Source organism: Tachyglossus aculeatus (assembly GCF_015852505.1).
Source record: "Tachyglossus aculeatus isolate mTacAcu1 chromosome 12 unlocalized genomic scaffold, mTacAcu1.pri SUPER_6_unloc_1, whole genome shotgun sequence".
NCBI classification, from domain to species: domain Eukaryota; kingdom Metazoa; phylum Chordata; class Mammalia; order Monotremata; family Tachyglossidae; genus Tachyglossus; species Tachyglossus aculeatus.
The window spans coordinates 19720144-19744696 of NW_024044828.1; the positions used below are offsets into that span (position 1 = coordinate 19720144).

Here is a 24553-nt window from a genome sequence, read left to right on the forward strand (position 1 = left end):
AATCCCCACCGCCCCCCACCTCCACCAGGACCATCATCATCATCATCATCAATCGTATTTATTGAGCGCTTACTGTGTGCAGAGCACTGGACTAAGCGCTTGGGAAGTCCAAGTTGGCAACATATAGAGACAGTCCCTACCCAACAGTGGGCTCACAGTCTAGAAGCAGCGTAGCTTCTAGGTGCTAGGAGAAGCAGCGTAGCTCAGTGGAAAGAGCACGGGCTTTGGAGTCAGAGGTCATGGGTTCGAATCCCAGCTCCGCCCCTTGTCAGCTGTGTGACTTTGGGCAAGTCACTTCACTTCTCTGGGCCTCAGTTCCCTCATCTGTAAAATGGGGATGAAGACTGCGAGCCCCCTTTGGGACAATCTGATTGCCTTGTAACCTCCCCAGCGCTTAGAACAGTGCTTTGCACATAGTAAGCGCTTAATAAATGCTATCATTATTATTATTATTATTAGAAGGGGGAGACAGAGAACAAAACCAAACATATTAACAAAATAAAATAAATAGAATAGATATGTACAGGTAAAATAGAGTAATAAATATGTACAAACATATATACATATCATCATCATCATCATCATCATCAATAGTATTTATTGAGAGCTTACTATGTGCAGAGCACTGTACTAAGCGCTTAGGAAGTACAAATTGGCAACATACAGAGACAGTCCCTACCCAACAGTGGGCTCACAGTCTAAAAAGGGGAGACAGAGAACAAAACCAAACATACTAACAAAATAAAATAAATAGAATAGATATGTACAAATAAATTAAATAAAGAAATAGAGTAAAAAAATATGTACAAACACATATACATATATACAGGTGCTGTGGGGAAGGGAGGGAGGTAAGATGGGGGGATGGAGAGGGGGACAAGGGGGAGAGGAAGGAAGGGGCTCAGTCTAATCGTATTTATTGAGCGCTTACTGTGTGCAGAGCACTGTACTAAGCGCTTGGGAAGTACAAGTTTGCAACATATAGAGACAGTCCCTACGCATATATACAGGATATACATATATACCACCCTGCACCCCCGACTCTCTACCCACCTTTCAACATTTTCACGGCCACCTTCACGAAGGAACCGTCCTCCTGCTTCAGCTGGGCCTCCCGCACGGATCCAAACTCCCCTAGGAGCCACCCGGGGGGCCACAGGGAGGAAGGTGAGGAGGGGATCCCGGCCCACCCCTGGCTGCCCCACCGGGGCCCGGGGCAGCCGGAGCCCAGCCGCTTCCTCCCGGCCGGCCCAAAAGGCCTCCCGTCCCGCCGTGGAGAGGTGGTCCCGGATGAGGGGACCCGGGAGAGCCCCTCCATTCCCACCCCGGCCACCCCGTTATCCGCCGTTATCCCCCCCAGCCCCACTTCCACCCGGGATCGTCACCTTTGCCCAACATGCGGCCCAGGGTGAACCGCCGCTCCGGGATGAGCACGTCCTCCAGTTTGTCCTTCAGCTCGTCGCTGATCCCCAAGTTATCCACTGGACCGGGGGGGAAGGATGAGCCCTCAGTGCGGGGTGGGGTCCCATGGCCCAGGGACCCCCCCCCCCAACAAAAACCAAACCAACTTCTTCTCCCTTTCCATATGTGACGGACAATTTCTTCACCCTCAAATAATAATAATGGCATTTATTAAGCGCTTACTACGTGCAAAGCACTATTCTAAGCGCTGGGGAGGTTACAAGGCGATCAGGTGGTCCCACGTGGGGCTCACAGTCTTCATCCCCATTTTACAGATGAGGGAACTGAGGCACAGAGAAGTTAAGTTTTGACTTTGTTTTATTTTATTTTATTTATTTTACTTGTACATATCTATTTTATTTATTTTATTTTGTTAGTATGTTTGGTTTTGTTCACTGATCCCCAAGTTATCCACTGGACCGGGGGGGAAGGGTGAGCCCTCAGTGCGGGGTGGGGTCCCATGGCCCTGGGACCCCCCCCGCCCCGCCCCGCAAAACCAAACCAACTTCTGCTCCCTTTCCATATGTGACGGACAATTTCTTCACCTTCAAATAATAATAATAATAATAATAATAATAATAATAATGGCATTTATTAAGCGCTTACTATGTGCAAAGCACTATTCTAAGCGCTGGGGAGGTTACAAGGTGGTCAGGTGGTCCCACGTGGGGCTCACAGTCTTCATCCCCATTTTACAGATGAGGTAACTGAGGCACAGAGAAGTTAAGTTTTGACTTTGTTTTATTTTATTTTATTTATTTTACTTGTACATATCTATTTTATTTATTTTATTTTGTTAGTATGTTTGGTTTTGTTCTCTGTCTCCCCCTTTTTAGATTGTGAGCCCACTGCTGGGTAGGGACTGTCTCTATGTTGCCAACTTGTACTTCCCAAGTGCTTAGTACAGTGCTTTGCACAGAGTAAGCGCTCAATAAATACGATTGATTGATTGATTAAGTGACTTGCCCAAAGTCACACAGCTGACAATTGGTGGAGCCGGGATTTGAACCCATGACCTCTGACTCCAAAGCCCGGGCTCTTTTCCACTGAGCCACGCTGCTTCAAAGCCTTATTGAAGGCACATCTCCTCCAAGAGGTCTTCCCTGACTGCTTATTTGTACATATTTATTCTATTTATTTTATTTTGTTAATATGTTTTGTTTTGTTCTCTGTCTCCCCCTTCTAGCCTGTGAGCCCGCTGTCGGGTAGGGGCCGTCTCTAGATGTTGCCAACTTGGACTTCCCAAGCGCTTAGTCCCGTGCTCTGCACACAGTAAGCGCTCAATCAATACGACTGAATGAATGAATGCACCCTCATTTTCTTTTCCCCCCGCTCCCTTCTGCAGCCCTGCAACTTTAATGTACACGTCCCAAATTTATTTATATTACTGCCCGTCTCTCCCTCTAGATTATAAATACATCCCGGCTCTGCCACATGTCTGCTGTGTGACCTTGGGCAAGTCACTTAACTTCTCTGAGCCTCAGTTACCTCATCTGTAAAATGGGGATTAGGATTGTGAGCCCCATGTGGGACAACCTGATCACCTTGTATCCCCCCCAGTGCTTAGAACAGTGTTTTGCACATAGTAAGCGCTTAACAAATGCCATTATTATTATTATTATTATTATCCTACTTGTTGAGCGCTTATTAGAGAAGCACGTAGTCCCACTGGGTTGATGGGAAGTAGGGGATGGGAGGAGAGGGAGACGGGAAGGCCCACGGGAAAGAGGGAGGAACAGAGAGGGACCGTGGAAAGAAGAGGGAAGCCGTGGGAGAATTCAGAGGACTATGGGAAAGACGGAGATTTGCAGAGGCCTAGGGGAAAGAAGGAGAACGCAGGGAAGGAAGGGGAATGTAGGGAAGAGGGGGGACACGCGGAGAACACAGGGAAGAGAGGGCCAGATTCCAGAGAGGTTCCAGGCCCGGGACTCACGCGTGACCTCGATCCGCTCGGGCCCCTCGCGGTTGAAGGAGCGGGCTGCCCGGAAGTGGACGGCGGGCTCTCCCCGAGCCATGACGCTGTCGAACGCTTGCCTGGGGACGGAGGAGGGAAATCCGAGGGCCCCATTCACGGGCCGCCCCCGCGGGACCCCCCTCTCCGGCGGAGACCCCCAACCCCGGGCTCACCCAAAGCGAGTCTCCTTCCTCCTCTTGCGCAGCAGGATCAGGGCCAGGGCCGCCGCTGTCACCAGGGCGGTCAGCACCCCCAGGACCACTGGGACCCAGGACGTGCGGCTGTGCGGGGAGCCCTGCCGGCCTGGGGCCGGGGGAGAGGAAGGGAGATGTTTTTACTATTCTATTTATTTTGTTAATGATGTGCATTATAGCTATAATTCCATTTGTATAATTCTATTGACACCTGTCTCCGTGTTCTGTTTTGTTGTCTGTCTCCCCCTTCTAGACTGCGAGCCCGTTGTTGGGTAGGGACCGTCTCTATCTGTTGCCGAGTCGTACTTCCCAAGCGCTTAATTAATTAATTCATTCATTCAATCGTATTTATTGAGCGCTTACTGTGTGCAGAGCACTGGACTAAGCGCTTGGGAAGTCCAAGTCGGCAACATCTAGAGACGGTCCCTACCCAACAGCGGGCTCACAGTCTAGAAGGGGGAGACCACCGACAAAACCAAACATATTAACAAAATAAAATAAATAGAATAAATATGTACAAGTAAAATAAATCAATAAATAGAGTAATAAATACGTACAAACATATATACATACATATATAATCCATCATCATCATCATCATCATCAATCGTATTTATTGAGCACTTACTGTGTGCAGAGCACTGTACTAAGCGCTTGGGAAGTACAAGTTGGTAACATATAGAGACAGTCCCTACCCAGCAGTGGGCTCACAGTCTAAAAATCCAGCGCTCCGCACACGGTAAGCGCTCAATAAATACGATTGAATGAATGAATGGCGGTGGTCAGCCCAGGGGCGGGCGGGAGTACAAGTAAAATAAATCAATAAGTAGAGTAATAAATATGTACAAACATATATACATGCATACATAATCCAGCGCTCTGCACACGGTAAGCGCTCAATAAATACGATTGAATGAATGAATGGCGGGCATCAGGGCCGGGGAGGAGGAAAGGGCCGGGAGGGTGTCTACCAACTCTGTCGTGCCGTACTCTCCCAAGCGCACAGTACAGTGCTCTGCACGCTGTCAGCACTCAGTCAAGACGATTGATTGATTAAGGGAAGGAAAGGGACTCGATAAATACGGCTGATTGATCGACTGACTGAGAAGGTTGGGTAGGGACCGTTTCTATATGTTGTCAACTTATAATAATAATGATGGCATTTATTAAGCGCTTATTATGTGCAAAGCACTGTTCTAAGCGCTGGCACTGTTCTAAGCACTGAACTTGTACTTCCCAAGTGCTTAGTACAGTGCTCTGCACACGGTAAGAGCTCAATAAATACGATTGAATGAAATGAATGAGAAGGAGAGGGGAGGGAGGAGGGGGAGAGGGGATGGGAAGGTACGGGGGAGAGCGAGGAGGGGAACCGAGCCCCCGCCGGCCCCCTCACCGGCGTGGTCGTGAGAGGAGACCCGCAGGGGCTGGCTCCAAGGCCCGCAGCCGGCCGCGTTGGACACACAAACTCTGGCCGTCAGGTCCTTCAGCGGGTCCCAGCCCGAGAGGTTGGCCCTGGTCCCCAGCACCGTCAGCTCCCCCTGCAACCGGAATAAAAACAACTGTGGCGTTTGTTAAGTGCTAGCTATGTGCTAAGCGCCACGATAAACACCGGGGTAGATACAAGCCAATCGGGTGGGACACGGTCATCCCTGTGTGGGGTCTTCATCCCTTTTTGACAGATGAGGGAACTGAGGGCCCCGAGAAGTGAATAATAATGACGGCATCTGTTCTAAGCGCTGGGGGGGATACAAGGTGATCGGGTTGTCCCGCGTGGGGCTCTCAGTCTTAATCCCCGTTATACAGACGAGGGAACTGAGGCCCGGGGAAGTGAAGTGACTCGCCCAAAGTCACCCAGCTGACGAGCGGCGGGGTCGGGATCAGAACCCGCGACCTCTGACTCCCAAGCCCGGGCTCTTTCCACTGAGCCACGTGAAGGGACTTGCTCAGGGGTCAGGCAAGCAGACCTGCGGCGGAGGCAGGATTAGAACTCAGGCCTGCTTGATTCCCAGGCCCGTGGTCTGGCCAACCGGGCCCCGAAGATTATTCTTCTGGGAGGCGAGTCCAGCCCCAACCTCGCCTCCAGGATTCCCCCTACCTCTCCTCCACCCCCTCTCCCTGCACTGGCTCCATCCTGGATTGTGGAAGAGGAGGATTCCAGGCCTGGATGGAGCGGACTTTATCTGGATGTGTGTGAATCCATACAGGGGGCCGGGGACGCCGGGATGGGGAGGGAAGAGGCCACCCACTCACCTGGGTCCCATTGTCCTGGACCCAGGATAGCCGATAGGGCCCAAGCGGGCTGTCGCTGGGACCCTCCGGGGTAACCTCTTCCCACTCCAAGATGAGGCCGGAGTCTGTGCGGGTGGCGTGGAGATTCTGGGGGGCACCAGCTGGAGCTGGGGGAAGGGCAGAGATGAGGATCCCCCCGACCCTCCGGGCCCAGCCCTCTCCCCCTTGGCCGGCGTCGGGGGGCATCCGGATCTGAGCCCTTGGGGCGGTGGGAAAATCCCCCCTCCACCCGGCCCAGCCCCCGGGCCCGCCCTTACCCAAGCTGAAAGTCTGGAAGGGCACCCAGTCGGCGTAAGGGGAGGGTCCCAGGGCGTTGGCACAGCGCACCCGGAGACTGTAGTTGGTAGCCGGTGCCAGGCCCCGCAAGAGACAGGTGAAGGGGGGCACGGGGACCACCACGGCCAGGACTTCCCAGTCGCCGGGGGCTTCAGCTACCTACCAGGAGAAGGAGAGACTGGGAAAGCGTCCCGGGGCCGAAGCTCCCGCGGACGGGGAACGCGGCCTTATTTATTTTGTACTGCGTTCAGTCAGCGCAGGGCATCGCACCTAGCAGGTGCTCAATAATAATAACAACAAGCGCTTAGTACAGTGCTCTGCACACAGTAAGCGCTCAATAAATACGATTGATGAATAATAATAATAATGGCATTTGTTAAGTGCTTACTGTCATCATCATCATCAATCGTATTTATTGAGCGCTTACTTGTGCAGAGCACTGGACTGAGCGCTTGGGAAGTACAAATTGGCAACATATAGAGGCAGTCCCTGCCCAACAGTGGGCTCACAGTCTAAGAGGGGGAGATGAAACCAAACATACTAACAAAATAAAATAAATAGAATAGATATGTACAAGTAAAATAAATAAATAAATAGAGTAATAAATATGTGCAAATATGTACTATGTGCAAAGCACTGTTCTAAGTGCTGGGGGGGATACAATGTGATCAAGTTAGACTGTGAGCCCACTGCTGGGTAGGGACCGTCTCTAGATGTTGCCAACTTGTACTTCCCAAGCGCTTAGTCCAGTGCTCTGCACACAGGAAGCGCTCAATAAATACGATTGATTGATTGATCAAGTTGTCCCACGTGGGGCTCCCAGTCTTAATCCCCATTTTTACAGATGAGGGAACTGAGGCTCAGAGAAGTGAAGTGACTTGCCCAAGGTCACACAGCAGACTTGTGGTGGAGCCAGGATTAGAAGCCATGGCCTCTGACTCCAAAGCCCGGGCTCTTTCCACTGAGCCCCGCTGCTTCTCTATATAATAATAATGATGGTATTTGTTAAGCGCTTATTATGTGCGAAGCAATAAACGCCAGCACGTCTACGTGGCTCAGTGGAAAGAGCCCGGGCTTTGGAGTCAGAGGTCATGGGTTCAAATCCCGGCTCCGCCAACTGTCAGCCGGGTGACGCTGGGCAAGTCGCCTCACTTCCCTGTGCCTCAGTGACCTCATCTGGAAAATGGGGATGGAGACTGTGAGCGCCCCCACTGTGGGACAACCTGATCACCTTGTAACCTCCCCAGCGCTTAGAACAGTGCTTTGTATGTAGTAAGCGCTTAATAAATGCCCTCATTATTATTATTATTACTTAGGAGAGGGCAGGGCTGTCCTGACTGGGGAAACTCCTCCTTTTCACCCAGAGGGAGAGCTGGGTTGCCATGCCCCACGCCATTCCCCAGTTCCAGTTAGTCAGTCAGTCAGTCCTTACTATTTATTGAGTGCCCATTGTGTTCAGAGCACTGTACTAAGCACCGTATTAAGTGCTTCGGAGAGTACAGTGTAACGATAAACAGACACGTTCCCCAGTCTAGAGGGGGCTGGGGTCCCAGGTAGAGGTAGCCACGTGACACAGTGGGAAGAGCCCGGGCTTTGGAGTCATAGGTCATGGGTTCAAATCCCGGCTCCACCAACCGTCGGCTGTGTGACTTGGGCAAGTCACTTCACTTCTCTGGGCCTCAGTTACCTCATCTGTAAAATGGGGATTAAGACTGTGACCCCCATGTGGGACACCCTGATCGTCTTGTAACCTCCCCAGCGCTTAGAACAGTGCTTTGCACATAGGAAGCGCTTAATAAATGCCATCATTATTATTACTATTTATTATTTATCCAGGACAGGGGACGCCCCCTTCCCCGTCCAGGCTGGGGGTCTGACGACCCGCTGTCACGCCGACCCCAAGGTGAACCCATCGGGTTTCCCATTTCAAGCCGGGAGCCCCACCCGGACTAAACCAGAATCAATCAATCATATTTATTGAGCGCTTACTATGTGCAGAGCACTGTACTAAGCGCTTGGGAAGTACAAATTGGCAACATATAGAGACAGTCCCTACCCAACATTGGGCTCACAGTCTAAAAACCAGAAGTAGGGTGACTTCAAAAATAATAGTAATAATAACTGTGGTACTCGTCGGGGGCTTACTACGTGCCCAGCACTGTTCTGAGCACTGGGGTATAAACAAAGTAATCAGGATGGATACAGCCCCTGTCCCCCGTGGGGCTCACACTCTCAATCCCCATTTTACAGATGAGGGAACTGAGGCCCAGAGGAGTGAGGCGACTCGCCCAAGGTCACACAGCAGACGAGTGGCGGAGCCGGGACGAGAACCCAGATCCTTCTGATTCCCAGGCCCGGGCTCTATCAACCAATTAATAAATGATGGTAAAGTTACATTACTGTGAGTAGACTGAATTTAGATGGTAAACTTTTAGACTGTGAGCCCACTGTTGGGTAGGGACTGTCTCTATATGTTGCCAACTTGTACTTCCCAAGCGCTTAGTACAGTGCTCTGCACACAGTAAGCGCTCAATAAATACGATTGATGATGATGATGATGGCATTTGTTAAGCGCTTACTACGTGCGAAGCCCTGTTCTAAGCGCTAGGAGGGATACAAGGCGATCAGGTTGTCGCACATGGGGCTCGCTGTCCTAATCCCTAGGTAACTGAGGCACGGAGAAGTGAAGTGACTTGCCCAAAGTCACCCAGCTGACAATAATAATAATAATAATAATGACATTTATTAAGCGCTTACTATGTGCAAAGCACTGTTCTAAGCGCTGGGGAGGTCACAAGGTGATCAGGTTGTCCCTCGTGGGGCTCACAGATTTAATCCCCATTTTCCAGATGAGGTAACTGAGGCACAGAGAAGTTAAGTGACTTGCCCAAAGTCACCCAGCCGACAAGCGGCGGAGCCGGGATTAGAACCCATGACCTCTGACTCTCAAGCCCGGGCTCTTTCCACTGAGTCACGCTTGCTCTTCCTAGGCCACGCTGCAGGGCCTGGGCTACTGGGACAACAATTCCCTGAAGCTCCCGGGGCCACAGGGCGGGGAAGGAGGGCTGGGCCACTCCAGGTTGGGCCTGCTCCGGGATCAGCCACGGCGACGGGAGCAATCCCAGGAGGCCCGCGGCACAGGGAACGGTGACGTGGCCACAGTCCAGCTCCAAGGGTGAGGCCACAGGCACGTCAAGTGTCGGCAGGGAGAGGGAACCCAGGCCGGGACTGCCATAGCTACCGACGCTATGGCAATCATCATCATCACCAATCGTATTTATTGAGCGCTTACTGTGTGCAGAGCACTGGACTAAGCGCTTGGGAAGTACAAATTGGCAACATCTAGAGACGGTCCCTACCCAACAGTGGGCTCACAGTCTAAAAGAGTGGGCTCACAGTCTAAAAGGCAATAACAAATAGTACCCACTGCGGTATTTGTTAAGCGCTTCCCGTGCCAAGCACTGGGGTGGACACAGTCCCCGGCCCACGGTGATCCCCGTCTGACAGATGAGGTAACTGAGGGAAGCGAGGATCACATAGAGCAGACAGGTCCTTTTGACGCCCGGCTCTAACCTTGTATATATACATGTTTGTACATATTTATTACTCTATTTATTTTACTTGTACATATCTATTCTATTTATTTTATTTTGTTAGTATGTTTGGTTTTGTTCTCTATCTCCCCCTTCTAAACCGTGAGCCCACTGTTGGGTAGGGACCGTCTCTCTATGTTGCCAACTTGGACTTCCCAAGCGCTTAGTCCAGTGCTCTGCACACAGTAAGTGCTCAATAAATAGGATTGATTGATTGATTGATTGATTGATTGAGGTCTAGCGGCTCCTGGGACGGTCCAGCTCCGGCCCTTGCCCCCCCCCGGGCTGGCCCCCTCGCGCCCCCGGGGCCGGGCCCCTTCTCCGGCCTCACTTGGACGGTGCAGGACTGGAGCAGGGCGCGGCCGTCGGAGCCGGGCGTCCAGGCCACGCTGGCGTTGCTGCTGGTCAGCCGGGTCACCGTCACGTTGTAGGGCGCCGCTGGCAGGGCTGCAGGGAGACGGCTGGGATCAGGGCCTACCTCATCATCAATCGTATTTATTGAGCGCTTACTGTGTGCAGAGCACTGGACTAAGCGCTTGGGAAGTATAAATTGGCAACATATAGAGACAGTCCCTACCCAACAGTGGGCTCACAGTCTAAAAGGGGGAGACAGAGAACAAAACCAAACATGCTAACAAAATAAAATAAATAGAATAGATATGTACAAGTAAAATAAATAAATAAATAGAGTAATAAATATGTACAAACATATATACAGGTGCTGTGGGGAAGGGAAGGAGGTAAGATGGGGGGATGGAGAGGGGGACGAGGGGGAGAGGAAGGAAGGGGCTCAGTCTGGAAAGGCCTCCTGGAGGAGGTGAGCTCTCAGTAGGGCCTTGAAGGGAGGAAGAGAGCGAGCTTGGCGGGTGGGCAGAGGGATTGGGGGCATTCCGGGCCCGGGGGAGGACGGGGGCCGGGGGTCGATGGCGGGACAGGTGAGAATGAGGTACGGTGAGGAGATTAGCGGCGAAGGAGCGGAGGGTTCGGGCTGGGCTGGAGAAGGACAGAAGGGAGGTGAGGGAGGAGCAGGTGAGGTGATGGACGGCCTTGAAGCCCAGGGTGAGGAGTTTCTGCCTGATGCGCAGATTGATTGGGAGCCACTGGAGATTTTTGAGGAGGGGAGTGATATGCCCAGAGCGTTTCTGGACAAAGATAATCCGGGCAGCAGCATGAAGTATGGATTGAAGTGGAGAGAGACACGAGGATGGGAGATCAGAGAGAAGGCTGATGCAGTAGTCCAGACGGGATAGGATGAGAGCTTGAATGAGCAGGGTAGCGGTACCTGGCTGGCTCCCGGCGGGCTCTGGGCACACAGGGCAGAGAGACCGGGGCAGGGGGCAACCCTCAGATCGCCACCCCAGTCCAGCTCTGCCCCAGCGGCCTGGGCATCGCCCACCTCAGGGCCCGGGGCACCCCAGCCGGTCGGCTCCAACCCCACCCGGGGAGCTGGACAAGACGGCCTCTGTGGATGAAGAGCACCTTCCCTCCTTCCCCGCGGCCATGCCCGGGGCAGGTGCCCTCACCCTGCAGGTGGACGGTAGCCGGCCGGGAAGAAGCCAGGCCCTTCACGTTGTGGGCTTCGCAGGAGAAGACGGTGCTCTGCGTCACCCCTGGGGATGGAGTCCACGTCAGCGGCCCGCCCGCGAGGCCGAACCGCTGCCCGGCCTCAGGTTCCCCTCGCCCCGCGTCCCTGACCAGCCCGACGGCAGCACGCTGAGGGGGAGCAGGGGGAGCAGCCCCTGTGGGACCCCAGCCTCACTCAGGGCCGGAAAGGCGGAAAGACCACCCCACCCCCGGCCCCGGATTGGGTCTGTCTGGACCGTGGACTTCCGGAAGGGCTCGACGGCTCCCCACGGGAATCCCGTCCCGCCCCGCCGGGCGCCCCCATCCCCATCGGCACCGGTGCCCCCTCCCTCGTCTCTCCTCACGGTCGCCACAACTCACCGGTCACGTTCAAGATGGAGGGGGACGGGGCGGGTCTCCCGACCCGGGAGCCCCCCTTCCACCAGACGATGGTGACGGGCTCGGGGGGCCCCACGGCCTCACAGGACAGCTGGAAGGGGGCATTGGGGGGCACCGTCAGGTCCTCGGGCTCCACCGTGAAGAACGGCACACCTGAGAAGAGGGAGGGGGCGGGGGCCGGGGCCGGGTCGGATGTTCCGTGCCCGCCGGGGACCCCCTCCCCAACACGCACACGTCCCTCCCATCGCTGCTGAGAATCAATCAATCATATTTATTGAGCGCTTACTGTGTGCAGAGCACTGTACTAAGCGCTTGGGAAGTACAAGTTGGCAACATATAGAGACCGTCTCTACCCAACAGTGGGCTCACAGTCTAGAAGGGGGAGACAGAGAACAAAACCAAACATATTAACAAAATAAAATAAACAGAATAGATATGTACAAGCAAAATAAATAAATAAATAAATAGAGTAATAAATATGTACAAACATGTATACATATATACAGGTGCTGTGGGGAAGGGAAGGAGGGAAGATGGAAGGGATGGAGAGGGGGACGAGGGGGAGAGGAAGGAGGGGGCTCAGTCTGGGAAGGCCTCCTAAGAAGCAGCGTGGCTCAGTGGAAAGAGCCTGGACTTTGGAGTCAGAGGTCATGGGTTCCAATCCTAGCTCTGCCACTTGTCAGCTGGGTGACTTTGGGCGAGCCACTTCACTTCTCTGGGCCTCAGTTCCCTCCTCTGGAAAATGGGGATTAAGACTGTGAGCCCCACATGGGACAACCTGATCACCTTGTATCCCCCCCCCAGTGCTTAGAACAGTGCTTTGTACATAGTAAGCGCTTAACACATACCATCATTATTATTATTATTCTCTGTGCCTCAGATAGCTCATCTGTAAAATGGGGATGAAGACTGTGAGCCCCCTCGTGGGACAACCTGATCACCTTGTAACCTCCCCAGCGCTTAGAACAGTGCTTTGCACATAATAATAATAATAATGGCATTTATTAAGTGCTTACTATGTGCAAAGCACTGTTCTAAGCGCTGGGGAGGTTACAAAGCAATCAGATCGTCCCACAGCGGGCTCACAGTCTTCATCCCCATTTTACAGCTGAGGTAACTGAGGCCCAGAGAAGTTAAGTGACTTGCCCAAAGTCACACAGCTGACAATTGGCGGAGTAAGTGCTTAATAAATGCCATCATTATTATTTTTATTATTATCCCCACACACTCACTCACACAGGGACCAGGCCTTACGGTACAAACCCCTGCGCCTAGTCAATACCCAACGCTCGCCCCCCACCCCCGGCCCAGTGGACAATGAGGAGGTGCTCCATCCATTCATTTATTCCTTCATTCCTTCATTCCTTCAGTCATATGTATTAATAATAAATAATAACGGCATTTATTAATCAATCTATCTATCGTATTTATTGAGCGCTTACTGTGTGCAGAGCACTGGACTAAGCGCTTGGGAAGTCCAAGTTGGCAACATCTAGAGATGGTCCCTACCCAACAGTGGGCTCACAGTCTAGAAGGGGGAGACAGACAACAAAACAAAACATATTAACAAAATAAAATAAATAGAATAGATATGTACAAGTAAAATAAATAGAGTAATAAATATGTACAAACATATGTACATAAATACAGGTTATGTATATATTAAGCACTTACTATGTGCAAAGCACTGTTCTAAGCACTGGGGAAGTTACAGGGTGATCAGGTTGTCCCACGGGGGGCTTGCAGTCTTAATCCCCATTTTACAGATGAGGGAACTGAGGCACAGAGAAGTTAAGTGACTTGCCCAAAGTCACACAGCTGACAATTGGCAGAGCCGGAGTTTGAACCCATGACCTCTGACTCCAAAGCCCGTGCTTTTTGTATCCTCTATGCTGCTTCTCTGTGTATTGAGCGCTTACTGTGCACAGAGCACGGTGCTAAGCGCTTGGAAAGTGCAATTCAGCTCCACAGCCTGGTTGTGTGCACAATAATAATAATTTTGGTATTTGTTAAGCGCTTACTATGTGCCAAGCACCGTTCTAAGCGCTGAGGGAGATACTAGGTGATCAGGTTGTCCCACGTGGGCCTCCCAGTCTTCATCCCCATTTCCCAGATGAGGTCACTGAGGCCCTGAGAAGCGAAGTGACTTGCCCAAAGTCACACGGCTGATAAGCGGCGGGGCCGGGATTAGAACCCATGACCTCTGACTCCCAAGCCCGGGCTCTTCCCGCTGAGCCACGCTGCTCTGTGAGCCCGTTGTTGGGTAGGGAGCGTCTCTAGATGTTGCCAACTTGGACTTCCCAAGCGCTTAGCCCAGTGCTCTGCACACAGTATGCGCTCAGTAAATATAGAGCTTAGTCTGGTGCTCTGCACACAGTAAGCGCTCAATAAATACGATTGAATGAATGAATGAATGATGATTGAATGAATGAACAAGGCAGCCACCCCCAGCCCAGCCCAGCCGCCATTCCAAGGCTTTTGTTACTTTCTTAGTCACTTTGTTTTCCTCCCGCTGAGCAGCAGAGCCCCCTCCCCACTTCCCTGCTCCCTTTCATTCATTCAATCGTATATACTGAGCGCTTACTGTGTGCAGAGCACTGTACTAAGCGCTTGGGAAGTCCAAATTGGCAACATATAGAGACGGTCCCTACCCAACAGTGGGCTCACAGTCTAGAAGGGGGAGACAGACAACAAAATCCTGCCCCTCGCCTTCATCTGTTTGGCAGGGCAGAGTCCAGCCCTGAGCCTCGAAGCAAGGAATGTGTCTGTCTATTGTTGTGTTGCCCTCTCCCCTGCGCTCAGTACAGTGCTCTGCACACGCTAAGCGCTCGATAAATACGAGCGAATGATTGGGCGAATGACCTGGCCTGCTCCGACCGGGCCTGGTCAGCGGGCTCCAAGGGTCACGAGGCCCTGTATATATACATGTTTGTACATATTTATTACTCTATTTATTTTGCTTGTACATATCCATTCTATTTATTTTATTTTGTTACTATGTTTGGTTTTGTTCTCCGTCTCCCGCTTCTAGCCTGTGAGCCCGCTGTTGGGTAGGGACCGCTTCTCTGGGTTGCCAACTTGGACTTCCCAAGCGCTCAGTCCAGTGCTCCGCACACAGTAAGCGCTCAATAAATACGATTGATTGATTGATTGATTGATGGATTGAGGCCTAGCGGCTCCAGGGACGGTCCGGCTCCGGATCTCGCCCACCCCGGGCCGGCCCCCTCGCGCCCTCGTCGCCCTCGCCCACCTTCCACAGTGAGCCACACGGGCTGGGACGTCTCCATCTCGCCCCGGTCCTCCACCTGACACCAGTACTGGCCGGCATCCGAGCGATCCACGGACTTCAAGCTGCGGGCCCAGGGCCGGGAGGGAGGGACGGTGAGGCCGGGGGCGGCCGACCGCCGGCCCCCCCCCCGGGCCGCCCGAGTCCCGGCCTGCCCTCGCCGCCTCCCCCGGGGCCCCCCGGGTACCTGAGGAAGCCGATCCAGTGCTGCTCGCTGACGGGGATGTAGACCTGGTCCACGCTCTGCACGGGGGCCCCATCCTTAAGCCACTGGATTTCGGGCTCCTCCAGCCCCTCCACGCTGCAGTTCAGCTTGACCGGTTGCCCCTGGGACACGGTCAGTCTCTGCGGAGCGCCGAGGAGACGCAGGCCCGCGGGCCCGCGGAGGGACCCCGTCACACTGCCTGTCGCGGGGGAGAGATTCGTCAATTAATCAATCAATCATCGCGTCTAATAACAATAACGATGGCATTTGCTAAACGCTTCCTATGTGCCAAGCTGGGGGAGAGACAAGGCGATCAGGTAAGAGAAGCAGCGTGGCTCAGTGGAAAGAGCCCGGGCTTGGGAGCCAGAGGTCAGGGGTTCTAATTCATTCACTCAATCGTATTTATTGAGCGCTTACTGTGTGCAGAGCACTGGACTAAGCGCTCGGGAAGTCCAAGTTGGCGACATATAGAGACGGTCCCTACCCAACAGCGGGCTCACAGTCTAATCCCAGCTCTGCCGCTTGTCAGCAGTGTGACTCTGGGCAAGTCACTTCACTTCTCTGGGCCTCAGTTCCCTCATCTGTAAAATGGGGATGAAGACTGTGAGCCCCCCTGTGGGACAACCTGATCACCTTGTATCCCCCCAGTAGTTAGAACAGTGCTTTAATAATAGGAATAATAATGGTGGTGTTTGTTAAGCACTTACTATATGCAAAGCACCGTTCTAAGCGCTGGGGAGGTTACAAGGTGATCAGGTTGTCCCATGGGGGGCTCACAGTTTTAATCCCCATTTTGCAGATGAGGGAACTGAGGCACAGAGAAGTGAAGTGACTTGCCCAAAGTCACATAGCTGACAGTTGGCGAAGCCGGGATTTGAACCCATGAGCTCTGACTCCAAAGCCCGGGCTCTTTCCACTGAGCCACGCTGCTATGCACATAGTAAGCGCTTAACAAATGCCATTATTATTATTATCAGGTTGTCTCACATGGGGCTCACAGTCTTCACCCCCATTTGACAGATGAGGGAACTGAGGCACAGAGAAGTTAAGCGACTTGCCCCAAGTCACACAGCTGACCAGCGGCAGGGTCGGGATTAGAACCCACAACCTCTGACTCCCAAGCCCAGGCTCTTTCCATTAAGCCACGCTGCTTCCCATCGAGCATTTACTGTGTGCAGAGCACTGTACTAAACGCTTAGGAAAGTAATCACAATTATGGTATCTGTTAAGCGCTTACTACGGGCCAGGCACCGTACTAAAGCACTGGGGTGGATACAAGCAAATTGGGTTGACCACAGTCCCTTGTCCCACGTGGGGTTCACAGTCTTCACCCCCATTTGACAGATGAGGGAACTGAGGCCCAGAGAAGTGAACTGACTTGCCCAAGGTCCCACAGCAGACAAATGGCAGAGCCGGGATTAGAACCCACGACCTTCTGACTCCGGGGCCCGCGGTCCAGCCACGACGCCATGCCGCTCCTCAATACAAGGGAGTCGGGAGGCACATTCCAGATGCCCGATGGTACCCCGTCAGTCATTCGATCGTATTTACTGAGCGCTTACTGCGTGCGAAGCACTGTACTAAGCGCTCGGGAGAGGACAACATAAGGACAAACAGACACATTCCCTGCCCACGATGAGCTCACCGGACGCCCCCGGCCCAATCCCCGCATATCCCAGATGCCTTGAGAGCTGGTGAGCCCACTGTTGGGTAGGGACCATCTCTAGATGTTGCCAACTTGTACTTCCCAAGCGCTTAGTACAGTGCTCTGCACACAGAAAGCGCTCAATAAATACGATTGATTGATTGATTGATTGATTGGTGGCCGGGGGCGGGATGGGAGTTTGTCCGGAGAGGCAAGGGGCACCCAGGGATCCCAGAGTCGGGGGACAGGACACGGCACAAACTTCCCGGCCATCCAGCGCCAATCTTCCCTCCTCCCTGCAGCCCTCCACCCTTAAAACCGGGCTCAGGCGCAGGGCTGAGTGGGCGGAGGTGGACGACACGGTCTTCCGCGAGAAGATAAGTGACTTGCCCAAAGTCACACAGCTGACAATTGGTGGAGCCGGGATTTGAACCCCTGACCTCTGACTCCAGTAACCTCCCCAGCACTTGGAACGGTGCTTTGCACATAGTAAGCGCTTAATAAATGCCATCATTATCATTATTATTATTATTATTATTATTATGAGATAGCCGAGGCACAGAGAAGTCAAGTTACTTGCCCAGAGTCACACAACTGGCAATTGGTGGAGACAGGATTTGAACCCCTGACCTCTGACTCCAGTAACCTCCCCAGCGCTTGGAACCGTGCTTTGCACGTAGTAAGCGCTTAATAAATGCCATCATTATTATTATTATTATTCCGGCACCTCGGGGAGGTCATCATCATCATCAATCGTATTTATTGAGTGCTTCCTGTGTGCAGAGCACTGTACTAAGCGCTTGGGAAGTACAAGTTGGCATCATATAGAGACAGTCCCTACCCAACAGTGGGCTCACAGTCTAAAAGGTGGGCACACAGTCTCAAAGGGGAGATGGAGTTGAGTTGCCTGTCCACTGAGCCTAGGGCCCTGCTCTAACCCGGGGTAATAATAATAATAATAATAATAATAATAATGACGGCATTTGTTAAGCGCTTACTATGTGCAAAGCACTGTTCTAAGCGCTGGGGAGGTTACAAAGTGATCAGGTGGCTCACAGTCTTAATCCCCATTTTACAGACGAGGTCACTGAGGCCCAGCGAAGCGACTTGCCCAAAGTCACCCAGCTGACGGTTGCCGGCGCCGGGATTTGAACCCATGGCCTCCGACTCCAAAGCCTGCGCTGGTTCCACTGAGCCACGCTGGCACCCCCAACCCCGCTCCGTCATCATCATCAATCGTATTTATTGAGCGCTTACTATGTGCAGAGCATCTGCGGGAAGGGAAGGAAGGAAAAGGGAAAGGAGGAAGGGGGGTCTGGAGCGGGGAACATATGGTGGCCGCCGAGTCCCGGCAGCGGCGGCTGCTCTATTAATACCTGAGCGCGGCAGGGCGGGGGCCGGGCGTGAAGAATATTGGGAGGGAAATAAGGAGCCCGGGGGTTGGCACGGGGCCACGCTTTCGGGCCTGAGCCCCGCTCCGGCCCCCTCCTTGCCCCTTCCCACCAAAGTCACTGATGCGGGGCAAGACCAGAAGGACCAGAGTGGGTCAGGGTGGGATATACTGGACCAGAGTGGGCCCAAGTGGACCAGGCTGGGCCTGGGAGTTCGTATTTATTACTCTATTTATTTATTTTGCTATATGTTGCCAACTTGGACTTCCCAAGCGCTTAGTACAGTGCTCTGCACACAGTAAGCGCTCAATAAATACGATTGATTGATTGATTGATCTATATATGTATACATATATATACATACACATATATTGCCAACTTGGACTTCCCAAGTGCTTAGCACAGTGCTCTGCACACGGTAAGCGCTCAATAAATACGATTGATTGATTGATCTATATATGTATACATATATATACATACACGTATATTGCCAACTTGGACTTCCCAAGCGCTTAGTACAGTGCTCTGCACACAGTAAGCGCTCAATAAATACAGTTGATTGATTGATTGATCTATATATGTATACATATATATATACATACACATATATTGCCAACTTGGACTTCCCAAGTGCTTAGTACAGTGCTCTGCACACAGTAAACGCTCAATAAATACTGTTGATTGATTGATTGATCTATATAGGTATACGTATATATACATATATACGTATACATATATTGCCAAGTTGGACTTCCCAAGAGCTTAGTACAGTGTTCTGCACACAGTAAGCGCTCAATAAATACGATTGATTGATTGATCTATATATGTATACATATATATACATATACATATATTGCCAACTTGGACTTCCCAAGAGCTTAGTACCAGTGCTCTGCACACAGTAAGCGCTCAATAAATACGATTGATTGATTGATTGATCTACATATGTATACATATATACATATACATATATTGCCAACTTGGACTTCCCAAGCGCTTAGTACAGTGCTCCGCACACAGTAAGCGCTCAATAAATACGAATGATTGATTGATCTATATATGTATACATATAAACATATATACGCATACACATATATGTACATATGTATACATATATAGATATACATATCTGCATATGTTTGTACATATTTATTACTCTAATTATTTATTTATTTATTTTGCTTGTACATATCTATTCTATTTATTTTATTTTGTTAGTATGTTTGGTCTTGTTCTCTGTCTCCCCCTTTTAGACTGTGAGCCCGCTGTTGGGTAGGGATCGTCTCTAGATGTTGCCAATGTGGACTTCCCAAGCGCTTAGTACAGTGCTCTGCACACAGTAAGCGCTCAATAAATATGATTGATTGATTGATTGATTCTATTTATTTTACTTTGTTAATATGTTTGGTTTTGTTCTCCGTCTCCCCGTTCTAGACTGTGAGCCCGCTGTTGGGTAGGGACCGTCTCTAGATGTTGCCAACTTGGACTTCCCAATTGATTGAATGAATGAACATTCATTCCCAAGTCCGTGCTCTTTCCACTGAGCCACGCTGCTTCAAGTGGCGTGCCCAAAGTCACCCAGCTGACAACTGGCGGAGCCGGGATTTGAACCCATGACCTCTGACTCCAAAGCCCGGGCTCTTTCCACTGAGCCACGCTGCCCAGGCCCTCCCTGGAGGTGGGGTTCCCACCGAGGCAGCCCCCGTCCCATCCCACCGGGCCGGATGGCAGGGTAGGCGGCCCAGAGGGCGGCTGAGTGCCCTCCTTTCTCAATCAATCAATCAATCAATCAATCGTATTTATTGAGCGCTTACTGGGTGCAGAGCACTGTACTAAGCGCTTGGGAAGTCCAAGTTGGCAACATATAGAGACGGTCCCTACCCAACAGTGGGCTCACAGTCTAAAAGGGGGAGACAGGGAACAAAGCCAAACATATTAACAAAATAAAATAAATAGAATAGATACGTACAAGTAAAATAAATAAATAAATAGGGTAATAAATATGCTCAGTGGAAAGAGCCCGGGCTTTGGAGTCCGAGGTCGTGGGTTCAAATCCCGGCTCCGTCAGCTGTGTGAGTCTGGGCAAGTCACTTTACTATTCAGCGCTTAGAACAGTGCTGTGCCCAGAAGCAGCGTGGCTCAGTGGAAAGAGCCCGGGCTTTGGAGTCAGAGGTCATGGGTTCGAATCCTGGCTCCACCACTTGTCAGCTGGGTGACCTTGGGCAAGTCACTTCACTTCTCTGGGCCTCAGTTCCCTCATCTGCAAAACGGGGGCTAAGACTGAGAGCCCCACGTGGGACAGCCTGATCACCTTGTATCCCCCTCAGCGCTTAGGACAGTGCTTGGCACATAGTAAGCGCTTAACAAATACCACCACCATTAGTATCATTATTATTATTATTATAGTAAGCGCTTAATAAATGCCATTATTATTTACATATATACAGGTGCTGTGGGGAAGGGAAGGAGGTAAGACGGGGGGATTCCTCCGATTCGATTCCTCCCGGCCGGGAAGGAGCCGGGTTAATTCCCCAACAGGCCCTAGGTGGGGAAGAGGGAGGGAAAAATCTCTTACCATTCCTGGGGCTGGTGCAACTAAGAGGATAAAGCCAGGAAATTTAGCAACTGGAGCAGAAGCCCTTGGGATTAACCCCGGACTGGCTAAGCTACTCAGCGGCAGGAATGAACGGGAATTAGGAATGAACGGGAATCAGCGAGTTGCCCCTCGCTCCCACCTTCCTCCAGCTGGGGGGTGGGGGAGATGGGAAGGGGAGAGGGCTATGTGGGAGCCTCCTGTATATGTGTATATATGTTTGTACATATTTATTACTCTATTTATTTATTTATTTTACTTGTACATATCTATTCTATTTATTTTATTTTGTTAGTAGGTTTGGTTTTGTTCTCTGTCTCCCCCTTTTAGACTGTGAGCCCACTGTTGGGTAGGGACCGTCTCTAGATGTTGCCAACTTGGACTTCCCAAGCGCTTAGTACAGTGCTCTGCACACAGTAAGCGCTCAATAAATACGATTGATTGATTGATTGATTGGATATATGTGGGGTGGGGGGGAGGAGTGCATGAGACGGTTTGTGCATGATGCTCAGTGTCTTTTTTATGTGTACGCATGTATCTGTGACCAGAATGCTATTCATTCATTCTTTCAATTGTATTGATTGAGTGTTTACTGTGTGCAGAGCACTGTACTAAGCGCTTGGGAAGGACAAGGTGGCAACATATAGAGACGGTCCCTACCCAACAATGGGCACTGTGCGCAAGTGTGTGAGTGTATGAGTGGCTGTCTGGTCCTAAGTGTGTGTTTTGTGTTCATTCATTCATTCAATCGTATTTATTGAGGGCTTACTGTGTGCAGAGCACTGTACTAAGCGCTTGGGAAGGACAAGGTGGCAACATATAGGGACGGTCCCTACCCAACAACGGGCACTGTGCGCAAGTGTGTGAGTGTATGAATGTCTGTCTGGTCCTAAGTGCGTGTTTTGGGTTCATTCATTCATTCATTCATTCATTCAATCGTATTTATTGAGCACTTACTGTGTGCAGAGCACTGGACTAAGCGCTTGGGAAGGACAAAGTGGCAACATATAGAGACGGTCCCTACCCAACAGTGGGCTCACAGTCTTGTCTGTGATCCTCAGCGTGTTTATGTGCATGAGTGTAGTTGTGCCTAGAGTGTGGTTGTGTATATAATGATGGCATTTGTTAAGTGCTTACTATGAGCAAAGCACTGTTCTAAGCGCTGGGGAGGTTATAAGGTGATCAGGTTGTCCCACGGTGGGGGGGGCTCACAGTCTTCATCCCCATTTTACAGATGAGGAACCTGAGGCCCAGAGAAGTGAAGTGAATTGCCCAAAGTCACAGTGTATATGTGCCTGTCTGGGGTGGGGTGTGTGTGTGTGTGTGTGTAGGGGAGGAGGCGTCTGACTGTGATCCTCAGTGTGTGTGTGTGTGTGTGTTGCGGGGTGTGTCTATGTTTGTCTGGGATCCTCAGTGTGATTGTGTGCATGTGTGTAACTGTGACCAGAGTGTTATTTTGGGTGTGTAAGTGTGTGTCGTGTGTGTCTGACCTAGCCTAGATCGGAGGGAGGGGAGAGCAGGGGGTGGGGGGGTGGGGGTCTCACTTTGTGTGTGTGTGTGTGTGTGTGTGTGTGTGTGTGTGTGTGTGTGTGTCCTGTGGGAGGCTGAGGGCGTGGGTGGTGGGTGAGGACTGAGTGAGGGTCCAGTGAAGGGATTTTGGCAGGCGTTGGCGCTGGAATGGCGGCCCCCAAATCCAGCCCGGGGAAGCCCCTGGGCGGCCCGGCCCCACCCCACCCCCCACCCCCGGCCCGGCCCCACCCCACCCCCCACCCCCGGCCCGGCCCTTCCTCTCCAGCCCCCTCCGGCCCCGGGCCAACCTCGGCCGCCCCCTCCCTCCCCACAGACAACAACGGGTTGCTGCCCCCGGGCCCGGGCTCAGCTCCCAACCAAACCCCCCAGCCCAGAGCCCCCAGCCCCCAGCCAAACCGCCCAGCCCAGAGCCCCCAGCCCCCAGCCCAACCCCCCAGCCCAGAGCCCCCAGCCTCCGGCCCCAGTTCCCAGCTAAAACCCCCAGCCCCGAGCCCCCAGCCCCAACAACTCCCAGCCCAAACCCCCAGCCCCCAGCCAAACCCCCCAGCTCCCAGCTAAAACCCCCAGCCCAGAGCCCCCAACAACTCCCAGCCCAAAGCCCCAGCCCCGAGCCCCCAGCCCCAGCAACTCCCAGCCCAAACCCCCAGCCCCCAGCTAAACCCCCCAGCCCCGGGCCCCAGCCCAGAGCCCCCAGCCTCTGGCCCCAGCTCCCAGCTAAAACCCCCAGCCCCCAGCCCCAACAACTCCCAGCCCAAACCCCCAGCCCCCAACCCAACCCCCCAGCCCCAGATCCCTGCTAAAAAACCCCAGCCCCGAGCCCCCGGCCCCAGCCCCAACAACTCCCAGCCCAAACCCCCAGCCCAGAGCCCCCAATCAATCAATCAATCAATCAATCGTATTTATTGAGCGCTTACTGTGTGCAGAGCACACAGCCCAAAGCCCCAGCCCCCAGCCAAACCCCCCAGCCCCGGGCCCCAGGTCCTAGCTAAAACCCCCAGCCCCGAGCCCCCCAGCCCCAACAACTCCCAGCCCCGAGCCCCCAGCCTCCGGCCCCAGCTCCCAGCTAAAAGCCCCAGCCCAGAGCCCCCAGCCCCGGCCCCAACAACTCCCAGCCCAAACCCCCAGCCAAACCCCCCAGCCCCGGGCCCCAGGTCCTAGCGAAAACCCCCAGCCCCAACCCCAATAACTCCCAGCCCGAACCCCCAGGCCCTGCCCCCAACTCCCAGCTAAAAGCCCCAGCCCCCAGCCCCCGGCTGCGGCCCCCTCAGTCCCTGGTCCAGCCCCCAGCCCCCAGTTCTCACCCACCCTCTCCCGGCTCTCTCGTCAGCCCCCAGCCCCCAGCTTCCCAGCCCCAGATCCCAGCCCCAGCCCCCAGCCCCCAGCCCCCAGCTTCCCACCTTCGGTGTCTGCTTCAGCCCCAGATCCCAGACCCAGACCCCAGACCCCAGCTTCCCAGCCCCAGCCCCCAGTTTCCCAGCCCCAGATCCCAGCCCCCAGACCCAGCCCCCAGCTTCCCACCCTCGGTGTCTGCTTCAGCCCCAGATCCCAGCCCCCAGCCCCCAGTTTCCCAGCCCCAGATCCCAGCCCCCAGCTCCAGCCCCCAGCCCCCAGCTTCCCACCCTCGGTGTCTGCTTCAGCCCCAGATCCCAGCCCCCAGACCCCAGCTTCCCAGCCCCAGATCCCAGCCCCCAGCTTCCCAGCCCCCAGCTTCCCAGCCCCAGATCCCAGCCCCCAGCCCCCAGCTTCCCACCCTCGGTGTCTGCTTCAGCCTCAGCCCCCAGCCCCAAACCCCAGCCCCCAGCTTTGGCCCCCAGCTTCCCGCCCTGGGTGTCTGCTTCAGCCCCAGCCCCCCCGCCCCAAAGTCCAGCCCCCAGCTTCCCGCTCTGGGGGTCTGCTTCAGCCCCAGCCCCCAGCTTTGGCCCCCAGCTTCCCGCCCTCGGTGTCTGCATCAGCCCCAGATCCACCGGCCTCCTGTCTCTCCCCCCCTCGGTCCGGTCCTGTCCGTCCGGTCCCGTCCGTCCTGGCCGGTGCTGGGGGTCCGTACCTGCGGCGGGGTGGGCGAGGAGCAGGAGCAGGAGGGCGGCGATCCGGACCAGCCCGGTGGTGGGGGTGGGGGTGGGGGTCAGCGGGGGGGCGGGGGGCTCCGGCCGCCCCGGGCTGGGCCTCAGCGCCAT

At 53.2% G+C, this 24553-nt stretch overlaps 1 protein-coding gene across 1 annotated transcript in view; it reads right to left on the reverse strand.

Moving 5' to 3' along the window:
• Positions 1-24553, reverse strand: part of TYRO3 (TYRO3 protein tyrosine kinase) — a 34816-nt gene extending 10263 nt beyond the window's left edge. The window contains exons 1-13 of the mRNA XM_038741514.1: positions 24424-24553; positions 15203-15419; positions 14980-15080; positions 11712-11882; positions 11291-11377; positions 10099-10214; positions 6156-6333; positions 5860-6005; positions 5003-5147; positions 3589-3718; positions 3395-3495; positions 1386-1481; positions 1054-1134 (exon numbers count right to left, since the gene is read on the reverse strand). Of these exons, the coding sequence (XP_038597442.1) occupies positions 1054-1134; positions 1386-1481; positions 3395-3495; positions 3589-3718; positions 5003-5147; positions 5860-6005; positions 6156-6333; positions 10099-10214; positions 11291-11377; positions 11712-11882; positions 14980-15080; positions 15203-15419; positions 24424-24553 (1699 nt within the window). The remainder of the gene's footprint in view (positions 1-1053; positions 1135-1385; positions 1482-3394; positions 3496-3588; positions 3719-5002; positions 5148-5859; positions 6006-6155; positions 6334-10098; positions 10215-11290; positions 11378-11711; positions 11883-14979; positions 15081-15202; positions 15420-24423) is intronic.